Genomic DNA, 24237 nt, shown 5'->3' with positions numbered 1-24237 from the left:
AATCCTATGTCTAATAGAAGACTTTTATCTGGAATATATAAAGAATTCTCAAAACTCAAAACATAAAAAGACAACCCATTTTAAAAATGGGCAAAGGATCCAACTAGACAAGGAGATATAACATGTCCAACGAGCACATGAAAACATGCTCAACATGTTAGCCATCAGGGAAACCTGCAACAGAGAAACACATATCAAAACCAGGAGATAGTATTCCACATCTACCAAGAGGCTATAATCAAAGGGACAGATGCTGGTGAGGATGTGAAGAAACTGAAACCTTCATATACTGCAGCTGAAAATGCAAAATGATCCAGCTGCTTTGAAAAACAGACTGGCAGTTCTGCAGAAAGTTAAATGTCAACTTCCCGTATGATCCAGAAATGCCACTTGCAGGTATATGCTCAAGAGAAATGAAACCTATGTCCACACAAATGTGTACACAAATGTTCACAGCAACATTATTCATAACAGCCAAAAAAGGGTAAACAACCCAAATGTCTACCAAATGATGACCGGATAATTACCTGTGCAGTGGAATATTGTTCATCCATTAAAAGGAATGAAGTAGAGACATACCACAACATGGATAAACCATAAAAACAATACAGTAAATGAAACCAGTCACAAAAGCCCACATACTGTATGATTTCATTTATATGAAATATCCAGAACAGGCCAATCTACAGAGACAGAATGTAGATTAAGAGTTGACTAAGCCTGGGGGGTGGAGTGTAAAGGAAAAGGGAGTTGAATGTTAATGGGTATGAGGTTTCTTTTCAGGGTAATGAAATTGTTCAAAAATTAGATTGTGATGATGGCTGCGGAACTCTGAATAAAAAAACTTAGTGAACCGTAAACTTTAAATGTGTGAATTGTATGGTACATGAAGTATATACTGATACACAACAAAGCTGTTAAAAAAAAGTGAGGTCAGATTATTAAAGATTACAAATTTTCATTCTAAAGCAATCTTTACTATTCATCCCATATGAAGAAAAACCATTTTTTTATTAAATATTAAATATTATTATTTAACAAATAATACAGGTGGATTAATTTAAAATTAGGTAAGAAAAAAGAGTAATCTTTCAAAAAATCTCTAATATGACATAAATGTTTCCTTTGGCATCAAGAAGAAAAACTGCTTTCCGGAATGATTTTTAGTACTTACCTTATATATTAAAAAACAACTGGTTTCTTTTTATAAATTGTATTTATGAGGGAAAAGATAAGATTCAGGCCAGTCCTTACAAGTAACTATAACATTAAAGGTGTGGATAATCTTTATTCCTAATAAATGAAAGCCAAACTGAATATACTTCTTAAAGAGTTCAAACTGAGTATTTTCTCTTTTTAGTTTTTTTTTTTTTTGGTATTACAATCACCTTGCTATGTTATGTAAAACTTTTAATCATATTAATTCAATTTACAGAACAGGTGAAAATCACCCTGAAGTAAATTGGCAGAATTACTGTTTTTGTGCTCTTTCATTTTCCAAGCCAGTATTTATTCTTTCTGTGTCCAGCTAACAATCTATTGTGCATATAAATTAAAAATTTATAGCTAAGCATACAAATAATTTAAAACTGAAAAAAAAATTATATTTTCCAAAGATGGCTATGACAATACCTCCCATCCCACATGCCCTTCAATTTGACATTGACTCTTCTCCCACAGGAGATGGGGTCTAATGTTCCTTCTCCTTTATTCTGGACAACAGCAGACTTGATGCTACATGACTTTTGGACGAGGTCATAAAAGGTGATACAGCTTCTGCCTGGGACTCTTGGGACACTTGTTTTCAGAACCCAAATAACATGGTCTGAGAAAGTCCAGTGCACGGAGAGGCCATGGTAGGTGCCACTTGAGAGCCACCATTAACCTTCAAATAGGTATGTGGTAGACAAAGCTTCTGAGGTGACCCTTCCCTCAAGTACCACATGACTGCTGTTGCATTAAAACACTGAAAGTGAGAACCACTTGGGTTCCCAGTTGATCCCTAAAATTGTGAGAAATAATAATAAAGTTATTGTTGTTTTAAGCCACTGAGTGATGGGATGATTTGTTACAACAGCAGTCTGTACCCCGAACAAACTGTTTAAAAATCAAAACTACCTAGGAACTTGACCTTAGTGCATGGTGACTGAGTCACTGAATCAACTCTTTGCGACTTTATGCTACACACCTCACTTATCCACTCGGAGGATTTCAAACTCTTTCAACTTAAAAAGAAAAGAATTTTATTAACAAAAAGGAATAAATTTAGAAAATCTGGGGGTAAATGGCAGAGTAGGAGGATCTTGAGCTCACCTCATCCCACAGACACACTAAACCAACAACCACATCTACTACAACTAATTCTGAAAGTCTGAAGACTGTCAGAACAGATCTTCCACAGCTAGTCATAAAGAGAAGGCCACATCAAAAAAGGTAAGGGGGTGGAGACAAGGTCAATAACCAAACCCCCAATGTGACTAACCACAAAAGGAAGGAACATCACAAACATGAAGGAGGGGATCAGACCCCAAAGCTGGCAACCCCAGCCCTGGAGATTTACACTGGAAAGATGAGTCCTCATGATACCTGGCTTTGAAAATCAGCAGAGCCTAACACTGGGAGCTCTGACAATTAGGCTATCAGTTGATTTTTCTTTTTTTTTTTTTTTTTTAAGATTTTTATTTATTTATTTGACAAAGAGAGAGAGAGAGTGAGAGAGAGAGAGATCACAAGCAGGGGGAGCGGCAGGCAGAGGGAGAGGGAGAAGCAGGCTCCCCGCAGAGCAAGGAGCCCGATGCGGGGCTCGATCCCAGGACTCTGGAATCATGACCTGAGCTGAAGGCAGTGGCTTAACAAACTGAGCCACCCAGGCGCCCCTATTAGTTGATTTTTCAATAGAAACTCTGTAGGCTAGAAGAAAGTGGCATGAAACATTCAAAGTGCTGAAAGGTAACACCTACAACCAAGAATACTCTACCCAGCAAGGCTATCTTGAAGGAGAAATAGAGTTTCCTGGACAAACAAAAGTTAAAGGAGTTTATCCCCACTAAACCAGCCTTATGAGAACTGTTAAAGGGAATTCTTTAAGAGGAAAGAAAAGACTGTAACTAGAAGAAAATTATGAAAGAAAAAAACTTCACTGGTAAAAGCAAACACACAGTGAACACAGTAGATTAATCTCTCAAAAACCAGTATGGAGGTTAAAACACTAAGGTTGTGAAATCAAGTATATCTACAAAAATTAAGGAATACACAAAATAAAAAGATGTAAACTATGACCTCATATACATACACAAAAGGATGTTATAAATGAACACCATGATAACCACAAATAAAAGACCTGTAACAGATACACAAAAAATAAAGAGAAAAGAATCCAAGCATAACACTAAAAAACCCCCACTAAACCACAAGGGAAGAGAGCAAGGAAAGAAGAAACAGAGATGAACTACAAAAATAAACAGAAAGCAATTAACAAAATGGCAATAAGTACGTATCTATCAATAATTACCTCAAGTTTTTTTAAAGATCTTATTTATTTATTTATTTGAAAAAGAGAGAGCATGACCAGGGGGAGCGGGAGAGGGAGAAGGAGACTTCCCACTGAGTAGGGAGCCCCTCACAGGGCTCGATCCCAGGACCCTGGGATCATGACCTGAGCTGAAGGCAGACACTTAACCAATTGAGCACATAGGTGTCCCAATAATTACTTTAAGTTTAAATAAATGCTCCAATTAAAAGACACAGGTGACTGAGTGAATAAAAAACCAAGACCCATCTATATGCTGTCTATAGGAGACTCACTTCAGACCTAAAGACACATAGAGACTGAAAATGAAGGGATGGAAAAAGATATTCCATGCAAACAGAAGGAAAAAAAAAAGCCAGGTAGAAACACTTATATTAAACAAAATAGACTTTAAAACAAAGCTCTAATAAGAGACAAATACAGGCATTACATAAAAATAAAGGGATCAATCCAATGAGAGGATATAACAATTGCAAATATCCATCCACCCAAAATAGGAGCAGCTAAATACATAAAGCAATTAACAGACATAAAAGGACAATATGACAGTAATGTAGTAATATACAATAATAGTAGTGGACTTTAATAACCCAATTACATCAACTGATAGATCATCCAGACAGAAAAACAACAAGGAAACAGTGGCTCTGAATGACACATAGACCAAATAGACCTGAAAGATACAGAACATTCCATCCAAAATGAGCAAAACACACATTCTTTTTCCAGTGCACATGGCACATGCTCCAAGACAGATCACACTTAAGGCCACAAAATAAGTCTCAATAAATTTAAGAACACCAAAATCATATCAAGCATCTTTCCCAACCATCACAAGGTGAAACTAGAAATATATTAAAAGGAAAAAAAAAACTGGAAAAAAACACAAACACATGGTGGCTATACAACATGCTACTAAACAACAATGGGTCGATGATGAAATCATAGAGGAAATCAAATAATACCTGAAGACAAATGAAAATGGAAACACAGCAGTCCAAAATTTTGGGAAGACAGCAAAAGAAGTTCTAAGACAGAAGTTTACAGTGATACAGACCTATCTCAAGAAATAAGAAAAATGGGGCGCCTGGGTGGCTCAGTTGGTTAAGCGACTGCCTTCGGCTCAGGTCATGATCCTGGAGTCCCGGGATCGAGTCCCGCATCGGGCTCCCTGCTCGGCAGGGAGTCTGCTTCTCCCTCTGACCCTCCTCCCTCTCATGCTCTCTGTCTCTCATTCTCTCTGTCTCAAATAAATAAATAAAAAATCTTTAAAAAAAAAAGAAATAAGAAAAATGTCAATCTGACCTTACACCTAAAGGAACAAGAAAAAAGAACAAAGCCCAAAGTTAGTAGAAGGAAGTAAATAAAAAGATTAGAGCAGAAATAAATTGAGACTAAAAAAAAACAAAAACAGAAAAGATCAATGAAACCAAGAGCTAGTTCTTTGAAAGGATGAACAGAATTGATAAACCTGTAGCCAGACTCATCAAAAGAGAACTCAAATAAGAGAACTCAAATAATAAAATCAGAAATGAAAGAGTGGAAATAACCAACTCCACAGAATATAAAGGATTATAAAAAATTATATGCAAACAAATTGGACAACCTAAAAGAAACAAATTCCTAGAAACATACAATCTTCCAAAACTGAATCCGAAGAAACAGAAAATGTGAACAGACTTATTACTAGTAATGAAATTAAATCAGTAATCAAAAAACTCCCAAAAAAACAAAAGTCCAGGGCCAGATGGCTTCAAAGGTGAATTCTACCAAATACTGAAAGAAGAGTTAATACCTATTCTTCTCAAACTATTTCAAAAAATAGAGGAGGAAGTAAAACTTCCAAATTCATTTTAAGAGGCCAGCATTAGCCTGCTACCAAAACCAGACAAAGACACTACAGAAAAAGAAAACTGCAGGCCAATATCCCTGATAGACAGATGCAAAAATCCCCAACAAAACATTAACAAACCAAATTCAGTAATATGTGAAAAGGATCATTCACCACGATCAAGTGGAATTTATTCCAGGGATGCAAGGATGTGTGATACATCACATTAACAAGAAGGATGAAAACCATCTTATCATCTCAATAGATACAGAAAAACCATGTGACAAACTGCAATATTCATTCATGATAAAAACTCTCAACAAAGCGGGTTGAGGGGAAACATACCTCAACATAATAAAGGCCATATATGAAACAATGCACACCAAATATCATACTCAATAGTGAAAAACTGAAAGCTTTTCCTCTAAGATCAGGAATAAGATAAGGATGTTCACTCTCATCACTTTTATTCGACACAGTACTGGAAGTCCTAGCCACAGCAATCAGACAAGAAATAAAAGGCATCCAAATTGGTAAGGAGGAAATAAAACTGTTACTCTGTAGAGATGACATGATACTATATATAGAAAACCCTAAAGACCATAAAAAAAAAAAAACTATTAAAATAAATGAATTCAGTAAAGTTACAAAATGTAAAATTAATGTACAGAAATCTGTTGTGTTTCTGTACACTAATAATGAAGTAGAAGAGAAATTAAGAAAATACCATTTACCAATGTACCAAAAAGAAAAAATACCTAGGAATAAATTTAACCAAGGGGCGGAAGAACTATACTCTGAAAATTTTAAGAAATTAAGAAAGAAACTGAAGACAATACAAACATATGGAAAAATATACCATGCTTATGGACAGAAGAATATCGTTAAAATGCCCATACTACCCAAAGCAATTTAAAGATTTAATGCAATCACTACCAAACAACAACAGTGCTTTTCACAGAATTAGAATAGTACTAAAATTTATACGAAACTACAAAAGACCCCAAATAGTCAAAGCAATCTTGAAAAAGAAGAACAAAGCTGAACAATCCCAGATTTCAAGATATACTATAAAGCTATTGTAACTTATAGAATATGGTACTGGTGAAAAAACAGATCAATGGAATAGGATAGACTGCTTGGAAATAAAGCCATGCTTTTACATTCAATTAATCTATGAAAAAGGAGGCAAGTATATACAATGGGGAAAAGATAGTCTCTTCAATAAATGGTGCTGGGAAAACTGGGTAGTTACACGCCAAAGAATAAAACTGGACCACTTTCTCACACCATACATAAAAATAACCCCAAATGGATCAAAGTCCTAAATATGAAACCTGAAACCATAAAATTCCTAAAAGAAAACACAGGCAGTAATCTCTTTGACATCAGCCTTAGCAACATATTTATGGATACGTCTCTTCAGTAAAGGGAAACAGAAGCAAAAATAAACTCCTGGAACTAAATCAAAATAAAAAGCTTATGCACAGTGAAGGAAACCATCAACAAAATGAAAATGCAACCCTACTGAATGAAAGAAGATTTCTGCAAATGATGTATCTGTAAGGGGTTAATATTCAAAATACATATAGAACTTATACAACTCAGCACCAAAAAAACCCCAAATAATCTGATTAAAAATGGCTGGAGGACCTGAGAAGACATTCTTCCAAAGAAGACATACAGATAGCCAAGAGACACACGAAAAGATGCTCAACATCACTAATCATCAGGGAAATGCAAATCAAAACCACAATAAGATGTCACCTCACACCAGTGAGAATGCTAGTAATCAACAAGATTAAGAAATAACAAATGTTGCAAGGATGTGGAGAAAAGAGAAATCTTGTGCACTCTTGGTGGGAATGTAAATTGGTGCAACCCCTATGGAAAACAGTACGGAGATTCCTCAAAAAATTAAATAGAAACACCATATGATCCGGTAATTCTACTACTAATCACCCAAAGAAAATAAAAACATCAATTCAAAAAGATATATGCACCCCTACGTTTATTGCAGCATTATTTACAGTAGGCAATTTTTTTTTTTAAGTAATCTCCATCCCCAATGTGAAGGTCAAACTTAGAACCCCGAGATCAAGAGTTGCATGCTCTACTGCCTGAACCAGCCAGGCACCCCTTTACTGTAGCCAATATACTGAAGCATTCCCAAGTGTCTACTGATAGATGAGATAAAGAGGTGGTGTGTACACACACACACACACACACACACACACATATCAGTCAGCCATAAAAATGAATGGCATCTTGCCATCCATGACAACATGGATGGACCTAGAGGGTTTGATGGCTAAGTAAAATAAGTCAGAGAGAGAAAGACAAATACCATAGAATTTCACTTATATGTGGACTCCAAATGTCAAAACAAATGAACAAACAAACCGAAACAGACTCATAAATACAGACAAAAAACTGGTGGTTGCCAGAGGGGAGGTGGGTGAGGGGATGGGCAAAATAAGTGAAGGAAATTAGGAGGTACAAACTTCTAGCTATAAAATAAATAAGTCACAGAGATTAAAAAAAAAAAAAAGACAAAACACAGCGTAGGGCATATAGTCAATAATATAGTAACATTTTATGGTGACAGAAGGTGACTTAATTGTGGTGAGCACCGAGTAATTTATAGAACTGTAGAATTGTTACGTTGTACACTTGAAACTAGTAACACATCAACTACTCTAAAATAAAAATTTTAAATATCTTATAAATTTTAACGATCATCATCATCACTTTCAGTGATACAAAGCCTTTGTCAGACTGCTAGTTGTTCTTCAATACCCATTAACCTCTTTTTCTAAAGTTATGTTTTGAACTGGGCACATGACTACACAGCTAATGACTACATTTTCCAGTCCCCTTGCAGCTAAATTGATCAAATGACTAACCTGGTCAGTGGCATGTGCATTCCCAAGGATTCTGATGCCCTTTCCCCTCCCCTTGAAAGAACTGGAACATCTGTCTTGGACCCAGATATTAAACTACCAGCATCAGACACCCATTTCCGTTAGGTGAGACCAAAATAAAACACAAAAAACAAAGAAACAAAAAAATGCTTCTATCTTTTCTAAGCCACTGTATTTTGGGTCTCTCGGATATAGCCTACTAGCCAATGCGCTATTATAAATCTCCTGCCAACTCCTGGCTAACTCTTCTGGGTTAACAATCAACTGACCATGAAATGCTGTTCTCTTGTAATCAGACAATTACATCTAACCTATTCCCACCTCTGTAAGAAGATAAATAATAGTCCAGACCTTGCTCTTCAGAATAATTCGTTTTTCTAGGAAGCTTTACGCGTGTTTCATTTGTTTGTTTATTCCCATGAGGTTTATTACACATTAGGCAGGTGTCACAAAATAACTTCTCACTTTCCAGGAGTCCCAAAGATATGGTGATGTTCATATTACTGCTGATACATTTTCCATCAAACAGATTGGGTCTATTGCCAGACATTCTAGGTTTAACACCCCAAATCAAACTATCATAGAGTATCTGTGATGAAATAGTCTTGATAAAAAAAAAAAAAAAAAGAGCTAAAGATGACAACCTATGACCATCAGCTAATAAAGTGATGTGGATGAGTGAAAAATCAGTGGACTATCCCAAGTCAATTAATGAATGTCTCTCTATAGCACTGAAGACCAACCTCTAAGATGGCTACCCTACATCTTGATTGTTCTTACCCCAATCTCAGTCTATTATGCTTTTGAGGATGATCACTTTATTCAGTGATATGTAAACTTGGTGAACTACCAACAATTTCAGTAAAGTGACAGTAATGAATTATATTGACCCGTCCACTGTCTAGTAGTGATAGTAGTCAGTACATAAGTCAAGAGCTTATATATGGGAAAACTAGATGGTCTGTAAGGTGTGAGGAGTCAAAACCATGTCCTCAGCTTTAATAAAGTAGCATCTTTAATCAATAAACATTTTGGGAAAACTAACACCAATTGGTTCATTACAATATGCAAATTTCTTGAGTATTTCATGAAATCAAGTCTAAACAAAGAAAGAGAGCAATAAAGGGACTTAATAAATGCAACATTTTAGTCCAAAACAAGATATGTGGCAGTTTTTCCTCCCTTCCCAGCTCCATAGCCCCATTCTCCCAAGAAAACATGAAGACAACAAAATAGCTCAAGAATCACAAACTTGAAGGGCTAATTAGCCTTTTGAGATTTAATATGAAATTAAGACAAATACAGTAAGACCAAAGAGTTTGACCAAGTCTTGGGGTTTGATTTTATATTATTAAAATCTGACATAGATGGAGCCCTGCATCAGGCTCCTTGCTTGGTGGGAAGCCTGCTTCTCCCTCTCCCACTCCCCCTGCTTGTGTTCCCTCTCTCACTGTGTCTCTATCAGATAAATAAATAAAATCTTAAAAAAAAATAAAATCTGACATACATTATATATAGGCACTGTATATATGTTCTGGGATAAGATGAAAAGCAAAATGTTATCTATTATGGCAAAATATCTTAGATCCATGCCAGTTTCAAGGTTTTATGGATATTTTAGGGCTAGAACAATGACAGCAAAATCCAAAGCCAATTACAGAAGCCTGTAAAGATAAAATTTAACTTACCTTCAGCATCCTTAACTGTATTGAGTTTAAGAGCCTTTGTTCCATCAAAGCAAAATGCCTTGATGGAATTCAGTCCTAACAATAAAGCGTTCTGTTTAATTTTTTCTACTTTGTTGGATATTTTATCCAGTGCTATTACTTCTCCCTAAAGAACAAACAAAACACATAAAAATAAAGTGTAAAACCAAGGCAGTCATAAAAACTATTAATAACGAGGAAAAGTGATGAAAAATTATGGTCTTCCCTACTATCCTCCCACGCCTAGTTTTAAAGCTGAATTCTTTAAACAAATGTGTATCAAATTTACATTAATACACTTAAGTCTTATCCTTTTAAAAAAAACCCATTCTTAGAGACAAACCAAGAAACACTCTTAACTATAGAGAACAAACTGCTGGTTACCAGAGGGCAGGTGGGTGGTGGGGGGGTGTGGGTGAAATAGGTGATGGGGTTAGTTAAGGAGGGCTCTTGTGATGGGCACCTGGTGATGTATGGAAGTGCTGAATCACTGAACTGTAGTGATATTACACTGGATGTTAACTGGAATTTAAATAAAAACTTAAAAATAAATACAAAATAGGAAAGCACATTCTTGCCAGGTTAATTTTCTTATAGTGCACAGCTATTTTTAATTAACAAAACTCAAAACCTATATAAATAGTGTTTGCCATCTAAGAACTTAACTTGAAAATATCTATTGGAGGTAAATATTAAAAAAAAATCACCAATGTGATACGCTTTGTTCACATCTGGAGAATATGAACTAATGTTCTGAGATACCTGTTTTTCTAGTGCTTTGGAATACAGATGAATGTTACTTGTAAAATCAATCCTCATCTCAATATTTTCTAAGTTGTACATGTAAACAAAATTCAATTCTAACAATTACAACATAAAAATACTGACCTGTATATCACAGCAAAATGCTCTGGACGGTTAAAAAGTAGTTCAAAAATAATTTCTATGGCAACTCTTTGGTTAAGTTAAAGTCAACAAAGATGAGGCCACTCTTTTACAAATGTGTTGTGACATTCATATAATTTTTTAAATATACTATGAAATGATATTGCAGAGATGGCGAGATTAACTCTTCAGTGTCTTTTCTTGCTTTTGTTTCTTTTATATACACCATCCTTGTATGACAAATGCATCAATTACAATGCTGCTACACTTTCTGTGGTCATTTCACACAGCACTATGAAACCAAACACAACATGGACACATCTAAAATATCCAGACTCTTTTTGGAAAGACTTACTAGAGAGAATAAAATATCCGTGGATAAATACTTCTAAGCAAACACAATAAATATCATATACCATAAATTAAGGGCAGATTGTTATCACTTCTTCAAAGCATATCATCATCTTTACAGTTAAGGATTTCAAGTAAACTGAAAACTGATTCAGTTTAATGAATAAATGAATCCTCCTCCCTAAAATGAATCCTTCTATTTCATGTTCTGTGTTTTATGCACTGGTGGTATTTAATGCATTTTTCCTTAAGGTTTTTACTGTTACCACCTTCAATTCCTTTGGGACAAAGAAGAATATAAATAAACAGGAAAGTACATCTCCTCTAATGAACCAAGAGTATTAATACCCCAAAACTTCAAACAACAAATATCTTTTCCTTCCTTCATTACTTCCTTCATTACTTTAAGGCCACTCACTGAGGTTATACGTCTGTGTGTGTGTGTGTGTGTGTGTAGGGCACATATATAGAGTGCATATATATACACACAGAACATATATACAGTGCGTATATATAGTGTATGTAGATTTACATACAGTGCAGAGATAGGTTTTAACCCTTCCATATATTTATTGAAAATATAAATTTATTTATTTATTTACATATATATGTATGTGTGTGTGCGTTATCTCCCTGCTTGTGACATAGTGAATGTTTCAGAAATTGTAATAGTATCAAATACTAATATGCAAGTAATGTGAATTTTTAAATTTTTTTTTAAATTTGAGGGAGAGAGAATGACAGAGAGAATGAGAGGAGTGAGAGTCAGAGGGAGAAGCAGACTCCCTGCTGAGCAGGGGGCCCGATGCGGAACTCGATCCCGGGACTCCAGGATCATGACCCGAGATGAAGGCAGTCGCTTAACCAACCGAGTCACCCAGGTGCCCCAGTAATGTGAATTTTTATCAGAAGTCTTTGGATAAAATGATTTGCACTAATGAAAGGAAAAAGTTACAATTTCATCTTGACACAGTAAATGTTCCTATTATTTTCTGTGCAAGACTGCTTGTAAATCACTTGACTTAATCACTTAAATATAGATCAAAAATGATCATCTGGTAAAGTCCAACATCTGGCACTTTGGGGAGTGGGCACACAGATACTACATCTATCAAGTGAATCAGAGCAGAAGGGCTCTGCTAAGCCTCGCAGAAGTATATTTCTATACCAGAAAGTCTTACACTTCAGGTAGGCAATTTTTCCTTATTTATAAATGAGTACCATGAAAAAAAACTGCCAAAGAGTTTCCTAGGTGCCTAAGAATTCCTACCACTGTATAAATCTGAGCTAACTTAGAAAAATATGAATGGATCTACTGCCCTCAGTCTTTTACTGTCCTTGCTATGCTCTTTACCCAGTTTAGATTCCATGTTGTATCACATTACTCTCTTATACACATGCTTCTGTGTCTTAGATATAAGCATGACAAAAATGCTGCTGTGGTTAAATCCAATTCTTCACCAACTTCACATCTACATCCAGGCAGCTAAAAAAAGCCCATCACTATCCCAACAAATCTTACATTCATGACCATTGTATTCACGGAGCCCATAGTGCAAACTGGAATTGCTAGGATGTGTCCACAGCCCATTCTCACTTCCATTTTCCTAGATTAACATTTCATACCTCCTAGCTCTTACCACCTCCTTCCCCATCCCCATTCTCATCTGATGACCTTGCTTCATATTTCACTGAGAAAACTCAAACAACCAAAAGAGACCTTCCCGTCTCTTACCACATTGACCGGCCCACCAATATCTGCACCCGTGTACTCCGCCGACCCTCCGATTTCCATGGATAAACTGTTGTATGCTACCATCTAAAGCCACTTGTGCATCAAAATGTATCGCACCTCACCTCCTCAAAGATACTGCTAGCAATTTCCCCTTTTAATGGATCTCTCATTAGCATACAACCATGATCATTTCTCTCATCGTAAAATAAAGTACTCCCTGAGTTCACTTCCAACTACTGCCCCATTTCACTGTATTCCTGTACAAATAACTCCCCACCACCACCACCAAAGGAGTGCTCTTGATTCACTTTCTTGGATTCCCCTCATTCTCAATCCAAGCAAGCATTTCCACTCACCAAAACTGCTCATGGTAAGGTTGCCCATCACTGACCTGGTGCTAGGTCCACTGGAAGTTCTCAGTCCTCACTTTATGTGGCCCAGCAGCAACATCTGACACAGCGATCTCTCCACTGTCTTTCAATCCCTTTCTTCACATTGTTTCCAGGGTGTCCTACTACTCTTCTGGTTTTCCTCTGACATCATTGCATTCCTTCTCCCTTCCCCAACCTCTGAATGTTGGCACACAGTACCCGTGCGGCTCAGTCTTCTGGCCTCTTCTACTCTCTACTGCCACCCACATCAGTTTTATGGCTTTATGTATTATCTATATGCTGATGACTTGCAAATTTCTATTTTATATGTATTTACATTTCCAATCTATATTTTTATTTCCAGGCTATACCTCTGTCCTGAACTCCAGGCTCAAATATCTAATTGCCTGCTCAACGTCATCCCTTGCAAGTCTAATAGACATTTCAGTTTAATATCTCCAAAACTAACTTTCTGACTTTTCCCTGCAGAACTTGCTCCTCCCATAGTCACCCTCACCCAAAATCTGTAGGAGTCATCCTTGATTACCCTCACATTTCCATAACCCACATCCAGTGCATCAGCAACTCCTTACAACTCCACCTTAAACACATCTCCAGAACTTCTTGCCACCTCCACGATGCTTCCCTGAATAACTGTCTCCAAACCAGTCACCCTTGCCCTCTTCCAGCCTGTTTTCAAGGCAACAGCCAAAAGGATACTTGAAATAGTAAAGAGGCTTATGTCACTCTTCTGTGACTTCCCATCACTCGAGCATAACTAATGTCCTGTCAGACCCTGCCAACAGCTCGACCCACACATCCACCCCTGGGACCTCCCTCTCTCTGGTCTCTTTTCCTCCTCACTTCGTTTCTCTCAGCAAACTGCAGAGATTCCTCAAACAGATCAGATGCCCTCCAGCCTCAGACCACCCACACTTGCTTTTTCTCTAGCTAAAATATGCATTCCACAGACCTCCATATTGCTCATCACCTCCAAGTCTTTCCTCAAAAACCACCTTTACAGGGTGCATTTCTCACTACCCTCCTAAAAACTGCATACTCACTCCCCTCAATACTCCCGATGCCCCTCCCCTTCCTCTCTTGCTCACCACCGCCCTTACCACACTCCTACATGCCATAACTTGAATTCATTTAATTTATTATCTGTCTCCTCTTAACTAGAAGGGAAGCTACACAATAAAGACATTTTTGGTCCCAGTGGTTTGTTGCTGCCTCTCCAGTATTTGGCATATGTAAGTACTAACTGTCTGTTTAATCAACCAACCAATTAAAATCTGCCTCCAGATCAAAGTAGGTGAAGATACTAGTGTGTCTAAGCATTTCAGGAACCATGTAATTTTATGGAATTTGCAACAAGAAGAAAGCATCAACTGGCCCTATCCTTCTTGAGCTGAAGAATCTTACGTCCAGCACAGAACGGTTACAAGGTCACACTGAGTTTTGAACACAGACTAACCCATAATGAAAGAAAACATATTGTCATATACATACATGTGGGGAAAAAGCAGTAAAATCTGAAATAAAGTTATTTAAGATTTACTATATTTTATAACAATGCAACAGGCTCTATAATTAAACCAGATCATAAGGTTTTTATGGATCTCAAGAAAATGTATTTGATGTGTACATATCATAATGTACATATATATATATTAGTGTATATATTGATACTTCAGTAATGTGCTGTCAAATCAAGTTTTAACGGCAGAATTTGGTAGTTTAGAAAGTGTCAAGTCTTATAATTAAGAACATAAAAAAATCTCTTAAATGTTGCAGTTAAACGTAATTTTATGAAGACTTCTACTCTACAAATGTATTAGTAAATCTGGGATTCAAGATCTTCAGATAGTCTTCACAAATGATAACCTGAACTCAACACGTGATGAATGCCATCACTGAACAGTCTTTACTTTGGCTGAATCTGAAATCATTCAGATTATGAATGTCTACATGTTTCATAAGTTATGTGTAGTTCCACCTTCAACATGTTTTGAGCAGTTTTTGCTGTGAAGACAGTCTCACCTGATCATGCATTAATGCTGCAATGTGTGTTGTTTTGCCTCCAGGTGCTGCACACAAATCTAGAATCTTCTCTCCGGGTTGAGGATCCAGAACATGAGTTACTACAGCAGATGGCAAATTCTATAAAGGAAAAAAAAAATCAATTATCAGTGATTCTAAATCCTTTTAAAGTTCAGAATCAGAGAACATAAAGAAATCTTTGGAGGTAATCCAGTATAGCATCCTCTGCCAAGAATAGGTTTTCTGTAAACATAGTGTCAGGAAATTCACAGTTTCCTAGAGTATCCTATGATCTCATTGGACATTCACACACGAGACACACACATGCACATGCATGATGCATTTCCCCTATCAATTTAACTAAAAAAGCACATTTTTTCCCTCAATTCAGTGGCTCTCAATATTTTGAAGGCCAAAGCCCTTTCAGAAATATAACAAAGCTCTGGATCTTTTTCTAAGAAAATGTACAAAATTTTGGAATTTTGGGTGCTTCACCATCTAACGCCCACTTAAGAATTCTAGTTTTATGCTGCTAATGCCACTCAAAGACGTCTGGGTTCCTATCTCCCCGCCACTACCACATTTCTGTAGGAGAAAAGTAAAATGTAAACCAATCTATTTCTGATTGGCACCCAGAAATATGAGATTGGACAACTCATGTATCTACAGCAATAAGCTATATGGCAACAAGTTATATTATACCGTTAATTCATTATTGGTTTTGATCATACAAGGACTGCTACTCTAGGATAAGTTTGCCTTAAATAAAATAGAATAATATCTCAAAGTAATGCATTATTTTATTTTATTTTTATTTTTTTAAAGACAGTAATGCATTTTTTTAAAAGAATGTATTTATTTGAGAGAGAGAGCGCGCACACAAGGAGTGGGGAGAGGGAGAGGTAGCAGCAGATTCCCCACTGAGCAGGGCGCCTAATGCAGAACCCTGGGATCATGACCTGAGCCATAGAAGATGCTTAACTGACTGAGCTGCCCAGATGCCTCAGTAATGCATTTTTTTAAAGTAATGTATTTTCTAAATTACTTTCCAAGAAAAAAAAACAGTAGAGGCTAATAAGCAATTAACACACTTTTGGGCAACACAGGGTTTTTTAAAAAGTTTAAAATCAGTTGAGAGGGGAGCCTGGGTGGCTCAGTCATTAAGCATCTGCCTTCGGCTCAGGTCATGATCCCAGGGTCCTGGGATGGAGCCCCACATCGGGCTCCCTGCTCAGCGGGAAACCTGCCTCTCTCTCTCCCACCCCCTGCTTGTGTTCCCTCTCTCGCTGTCTCTGTCAAATAAATAAAATCTTTAAAAAATAAAAAAATTAATTAATTAAAAAAATAAAATAAAATCAGTTGAGAAAAAGAAGAGAGTATATACAAAGTGTTTTTGGTTTCGGGGGTCTGTTTTTTGTTTTGTTTTTTTTTTTACTGCTTAACCAAAGGTAGATGAGAAAAAATAAACCACAAAAAATATGGTAATAGAAAAAAACCTTAGATTTGAAATAACTTACCAAAGTTATGTTTCAATGTCTTTAAATATTTTACTCTGACAAATACTTGCCTGTAAAAATAAGTAGCTGGGCAGTACATTGTCAAATGAGGGGCTGAGATATATTGGTTCTGTCATTCTTATGCCTATACCTCTGAAAAGCAGAAAAATCTAGTATTAGTCTGTATAAATTCCACAGTCCATACAAACTCAATTTCCAGGGGCATACCCACATAGCACAACAAATATAACCTTTTTTACTCAATACCACAATACTTAGGATATTCCTGTGAATTGTCTATGACTTAGTCCTTGCAGTAGAAGGCCATCAGGAAAACTAAAAAGGATAAATTTTTCATTTAGGCACAAAGGAGTTTCTTCAGAGATTTGAACAAACTAAAAAGGCAAAGAACATGAGTCTTTTTTTTTTTTTTAACATAGCCACTTAATTAAAAATGCTATTTATGTTAACATAATGCGTTTGTTCTTATTTTTAATGCCAGTTCTTATTTATTTTTAATGCCAGTATATTAGTTTCAGTTGTACAATATCCTGGTTCAACATTTCTATGTTACTCAGTGCTCATCAAGTAAGTGTACTCTTTTTTTTGTTTAAAGATTTATTTTAGAGAGCGAGCGAGCATGCACGAGAGAGGATGGGGCTGAGGGAAAGGGAGAGAGTTGCAGACTCAGCACTGAGTGCAGAGCCTGACATGGGGCTCAATCTCATGACCCTGAGATCACGACCTGAGCTGAAACCAAGAGTCAGATACTTAACAGACCGCACCACACAGGTACCCCAGGGTAAGTGTACTCTTAATCCCCTTCACCTATTTCACCCATCCCCTACCCACCTCCCCTCTGGGAACCATCTGTGTGCTCTCTATAGTTAAGAGTCTGTTTTTTGGTTTGTCTTTTTTTCCTTTGTCCATTTGTTTTGTTTCTTAAATTCCACATATGAGATCATACGGTATTTGTCTTTCTCTGACTAACAAATGCGTCTTTATTTGTTGATTCATTCTAATCCTTCTGGTGGGATTTTCTGAATGCTTCAGTTTGCAAGGCACTGTGCTAGGTACTTGTATGAAAAATAAAAATATACTTAAGAATCATGCTGATGCTAAGCAACCACAAATATGCCACACAACTCTCTCATCTCTTTAGAGAATAACTGCCCACTACTGACATAATCCTCAAGATGAGCTTTTCTACCTTTATCCCATGTTATAAGCGGCAGTGGAACTGATCAGAGCAGGAATGTCCAGGACCCAGGAGAACATGGTGGACGATATTTCATTAGAACAAACATCGCCATCTGAGAGAGGCTGTCAGTGACCATCAGAGGCAAGAGAAAGCATACAAATACTGTTGGAGAAAGCCAAACATGGCCTGGTGTATCAGACCACACCACAAAGAGCAAGAAAAAAGGGAAATCAACACCATGTTCGAGGGATTAGAGGGGCACAGAAAAAGTGCACTCTAATAATAAATGCAAGATTAAGAATCTGGATTTAAACCAGGTACAGGAGTACAAGCAAGGAATACAGTCTAAGCAGGGAGAACAAGAACACACCCCTCAGGTCCAGTACACTAGACAAGTTCAGAGCTTCTGAACCAATGTTGGTAGGGAAGCACCTATGTGGATGGTGTGCACTGAGCTTCAGGTAGGTAGGTGGGCTCACTTTACTCACAACACTCCTGACACCAAATGTGTGGCATTTTTTCTTGCACCAGTCCTGGCACGACCTGCCAGGGGTTATTGTGAGGCGCCACGGGCTCAACGGTTGGATCCAACAAGACTGGTGTTGCTCCTGGGGCGCCTGGATGGCTCAGTCGCTAAGCATCTGCCTTCGGCTCAGGTCACGATCCCAGGGTCCTGCTCCACGGGAAGCCTGCTTCTCCCTCTCCCACTCCCCCTGCTTGTGTTCCCTCTCCCGCTGTGTCTCTCTCTGTCAAATAAATAAATAAAATCTTAAAAAAAAAAAAGACCGGTGTCGCTCCAGACACCAGCTGCACATCCGGGTTGCCGTCTGTACTTCTCATCAACGGGCTGTGAATTTGGGGGTTTCCACACTGCCCTCCTCAGGTTTGAAAATTCCCTAGAACAACTCACACAACTCAGAACAACACTTACTAGCACCGGTTTACTATGGAGGATACAACTTAGAAATGGCTGAAGGAGAGATACACAGGAGAAGGTAAGGGAGAGGTGTATGGTTCACCACCTTCCCCACACCTAGATGTGTTCACCAACCTGAACCCCATCATTTAGGAGTCTTTATGATTGATTGATTCAATCACTGACCACTGGATATGAACTGAATTTCTAGGCCCTCTCCCCTCCCTGGAGGTCCGGGGGTAGAGCCACAAGTTCCAACCTTCTAACTACAAGGTTGGTTCCTCCGTCAAGTGCCTTCCAGAAGCTATCTAGGGACCCCCAGCTACCAGTCATCTCATTAGCATACAAAAGACACTCATCTCTGCAGAGATTCCAAGGATTTGGGGAGCTGTGTGCCAAGAACCCAAAGACCAAATCATTATTATGCCACAAAAGGGTAAGTTTACGCTGCTTTTTAGAGTGAAATAATTTCTGTAGATACTCATGGACTACAACTACAGTGGTAATGACTGTGATGTCCAGTCGGTTCTAACAGCCTTTGTCATACAATAAACGTTAACTCCTTTCTCCCTCTTCCCATCCCTTTTATCCTCACTTGCTTCTTTACCACCTGACATGTCTGAATCTGTACTTTTAATCAGAGTTAAATCAGAGTTAATCAGTTGGTCTTTGGTCCTTGCTCCAGCCAGAATCAAATCTAACCATTTCCTACATAGTACCTGCCCCTGACCAGAAAAAATACAAAGGAACCTTCTGAAAAGTCAAAGCCTCACACTCAAAAGTCAGTCATTTGTTGAGACAACTGGCGCACTGACCTTGATCAACACCTCAGCCCCTGCCCAGTCTGGACCCATTATTGGACACCTTGAATTCCATGACCTGCTCACTCTTTCATAATTTAAATGACTTTCTGACTTGCACAACACTAGTCCTCTGAAAAATACTCAAACGTTAACATTTATATTCCTGCCTCTCTAATCCAGTTCCTACCTAGTGCTTCAAGTTCTGCTATTTCTTTGTCTCCTTCTGACCACGAGCACAAGTTGTCCATCTTTGCAGTATTTAACTTAAAACAACTCGACAAAGAATAATTTAAACCAATTATTGTTCCAGAATGGGATTACGTTTCTTTTTTTTCCCTTGACTACCTTTTTTTTTTTTTGGAAATTGGGCAAATTTTTTATTTTTTTTATTTTTTAAAAAGATTATATTTTTATTTATTTGAGAGAGAATATAAGCAGGGGGAGAGGTAGAGGGAGAGGGAGAAGCAGACTCCCTGCTGAGCAGGGAGCCCACTGCAGGGCTCGATCCCAGGACGAGCTTCCCAGGATGCCCCTACATGTTTCTTTTAAAATTGTTTTTGTGGGCGCCTGGGTGGCTCAGTTGGTTAAGCGACTGCCTTCAGCTCAGGTCGTGATCCCGGGGTCCTGGGATCGAGTCCCACATCGGGCTCCCTGCTCTGCGGGAGGCCTGCTTCTCCCTCTCCCACTCCCCCTGCTTGTGTTCCCTCTCTCACTGTGTCTCTCTCTGTCAAATAAATAAATAAAATCTTAAAATTGTTTTTGTGGGGTGCCTGGGTGGCTTAGTCAAGCATCTGCCTTTGGCTCAAGTCATGATACCAGGGTCCTGGGATAGAGCCCCGCGTCAGGCTCCCTTCTCAGCGGGGAGTCTGCTTCTCCCTCTCCCTCTGCCTTCTGTTCCCCAAGCTCTCTGTCAAATAAATAAAATCTTTTAAAAAGTAAAAAATAAAACTTTTTTTAATATGTATTTCCATATAGTAACACAAAGAACCAGATCTCATATGATAAACAGGTTGTTAGTAAATTAATCTACCTCTATGAAGTCTATGACTGAAGTCCACTGTAATTCAAGAAAGCAAAGGGTGCAAATTTACTAGTTGAATAACAAAGTACCACTGGCAGACATAGTTCTAATTTTATAATAAGAAACATGATATATGTGTAGCATTTCTTTGTTATGGAAGCATGCTTTTCCTCACATAGGCAGAGAAAGAAATTCTAACAGCATAACTGAATGCTGAGTTTAAAAGTTGAGTTTTAAAAAAAACTACAGTTTTTTGAAAGATGGCTGCCTGCTACTCCTACCAACAAACATTACTCAGAAAAGTCTGTCAGCAAAGTTACTGGAACTACGACATTGAATAATATAACAGAATGAGGAGTGGAAGAGGGTTCAAGATGGCAGAATAATAAGATCCTGAGCTCACCTCTTCCCACAAACACAACAAACTGAACGGACCTAGAAACTGGATGAACAGAGCCCCACAACAAGGGACAGCATCAAGATGAGTGGAAGAGGCAAGGATACAGTCTTGCTAAGGAAAAAACCAAGCCCCTGGAGCAACATTCCATGGTCAGAACAGACCTCAAAGGAATGTTATCTCCCTGAGGAGAGTTTCAAACTCCACATCCAACAACCCAACCCTTAGATAATTCATGAAGAGATGAGCTTCCCAAACATCTGGCCTTAAAAACCAATAGGGAGTATGTCCAGGAAAACTACAAAACTGTAAAGGAAGGAAACCCCATTCATAAAGGGCTTGCACACAAACTCAACCCAGAAACCAGTACAAATGGTTCCAAATCAGATCAAAAACCGTATCAAAAAGATCAAAAGCCAAATAAAAAAGCACAAAGACCACAGGTAAAGTAGGCCTACTTACTAATCTTGGAGCACTTGCTGAAGAGGATTGGGTGGGGGGGGGTGTGCCTCGAATCTCCCTGAGAAGTAAGACACTGGTGACAGCCATTTTTGCTATCTTGTTCTGCCCTGCTGATGCTGGAGCTGATAGACACCATTTTGACATCCTCTCTCTAGAATGTAAATGCCAGGGTGCACATGCCACTGAGAGCCCCATACAGCCCTGCCCCTCAGCAGAGCCTTGCAGTCTATAGGACTCCACCTACAGCACACCTGTAGCCATCAGGAATAGGCTGCCAGCTAACCAGGCAGGGGAGGGAAGCCAGCCTCACCCAAGAGGGCACCTGCAGCTGTCCAAGGGGCTGCCACAAGAGGAAGACGCACAAAGCCCACTCAGGGAACATTCCTGAAGCACCTGTGTCTGGGTACCAGGGTAAGAGAATTGCACTACTGTGCCCTTTAGGACATCTCTTACATAAGGCCACTCCTTCAACACCAGATGTAGATGAACTACCTAATACACAGAAACAAACACAGTTAGGCATAATGAGGAGACAGAAGAATATGTTCCAAACAAAATAACACAAAACATCAGAAAAAGAACTTAACAAAATGGAAATAAACAATTTATCCAATAAAAAGTCCAAAGTAATTGCCATAAAACTGCTCATCAAACTCGAGACAAAAATGGATAAACACAGTGAGAACTTCAACAAAAAGAAAATAAATAAAAGTTCCAATCAGAGCTGAAGAATAACAGAAATAAAAATACACTATAGGGAATAAACAGCAGATTAGTAACACAGAAGAAAAGAGCAGTGATCTGGAAAACAAGGAAGTAAAAATCACCCAAACTGAACAACAAAAAGAAAAAGGAATTTTAAAAATGAGGATAGTTTAAGGGACCTGTGAGCTAACAGGTGCACTAACATTCCCTTTATAGGAGTCCCCAAAGGAGGAGAGAGAGAGAGAAAGTGGCAGAAAATTTATTTGAGAAATAATAGATGAAAACTTCCCTCATTTGGCAAAGGAAGCAGACATCCAGATCTAGGAAAAAGAATCCCCAAAACAATGAACCCAAAGGGATCCACACCAAGATACATCATAACTAAAATGTCAAAAATTAAAAAACAAAGACAGACTCTTAAAAGCAGCAGAAAAAAAATTAGTTACATATAAGGGAATCCCCATAAGGCTATCAGCTGATTTCTCAGCATAAAGTTTGCAGGCCAGAAGAGAATGAGTGACACAATACATTCATACTGCTTACAATCAAGAATAATCAGCAAGGTTATCATTCACAACTGAAGGGGAAGATAAAGAGCTTCCCAGAGAAGCAAAAGTTAAAGGAGTTCATCACCCCTGAACTAGTTTTATAGTATTAAACAGACTTCTATTAGCAAAAAGGAAAAGGCCATAATAAGAAGTAAAATATATGAAAGAAAAAAATCTCACTAGTAAAGGCAAATATATAGTAAAGGTAGGGATCAACCACTTACAAAGCTAGTCTGAAGGTTAAAAGATAAAAGTAGTAAAATCAACTATATAATAGTTAAGGAATACATAAGACAAAAAGATGTAAAATATGATGGCATAAACATAAAATGCTGCAGGGAAGAGAGAAATGTTTTGGAATGTTTGGAATTTAAGCAACCACCAACTTGAAATAGACTGTTACATACATAGGTTATTATAGACAAATCTCATGGTTACCACAAACCAAAAACCTGTAATAGATACAGAAAAAGTAAAGAGGAAGTAATCCAAGCCTAACACTGAAATAATCAAATCCCAAGAGAAGAACAAAGAATTACAAAAACAATCAGAAAACAAATATCAAAACGGCAATAAGTACACATATATCAATAATTACTTTAAATGAAAGTGGACTAAACAATCCAAGCAAAACACACAGCATGAATGAATGGATAAAAAACAAGAGCCATCTATAAGCTGACTACAAGAGATTCACTTCAGACCCAAAGACAAATACAGACTGAAAGCACAGGGCTATAAAAAAATATTCCATGCAAATGAAAACAAAAAGAAAGCAGGGGTACCAATACATGTAGGACACAAAACAGACTTTAAAACAAAGGCTGTAATAAGAGGCAAAGAAGGATATTAAATAATCATAAAGAGAATCATTATAATAGTAACAATAGCAGGGGACTTTAAAACCATATTTACATCAGTGGATAGATCATCCAGACAGAAAATAATGTAATAAGAGCAAACACCACATCAAACCACATGGACTTGATACATACAGAATATTCCATCCCCAAACAGCAGACTACACATTCTTCTCAAATGTACCTTTAACATTTTCCTGGATAGATCATGTTAGGCCACAAAAGAAATCTCAATAAATTTAACAAGACTGAAATCATATCAAGCTTTTCTTCCTATCACAACAGTATGAAACTAGAAATCAATTATAAGTAGAAATCCATCACAGGAAGAAAACTGTCCACTTATGATAAATGAATGGATTAAGAAAATGCAGTGTACACACACACACACACACACAGAGAAAGAGAGAGAGAGAGAGAGAGAGAGAGAGAGAGAGAGAGAGAGAGAGAGAG

General features: G+C 37.7%; 1 protein-coding gene across 3 annotated transcripts in view; it reads right to left on the bottom strand.

Moving 5' to 3' along the window:
* The window catches only part of NSUN6 (NOP2/Sun RNA methyltransferase 6), a 52921-nt gene that overhangs the window by 9418 nt on the left and 19266 nt on the right, over window positions 1-24237 (bottom strand). For all 3 annotated transcript variants that reach the window (XM_021696730.2, XM_044914988.1, XM_044914989.1), the window contains 3 exons: window positions 16943-17024; window positions 15376-15495; window positions 9973-10117 (listed from right to left, as the gene is read on the bottom strand). In XM_021696730.2, coding sequence (XP_021552405.1) covers window positions 9973-10117; window positions 15376-15495; window positions 16943-17024 — 347 coding nt within the window. The remainder of the gene's footprint in view (window positions 1-9972; window positions 10118-15375; window positions 15496-16942; window positions 17025-24237) is intronic.

The sequence above is a fragment of the Neomonachus schauinslandi genome, chromosome 5, assembly GCF_002201575.2.
Source record: "Neomonachus schauinslandi chromosome 5, ASM220157v2, whole genome shotgun sequence".
Classification (NCBI taxonomy): Eukaryota; Metazoa; Chordata; class Mammalia; order Carnivora; family Phocidae; genus Neomonachus; species Neomonachus schauinslandi.
This window is presented reverse-complemented; position numbering and strand designations above follow the sequence as displayed.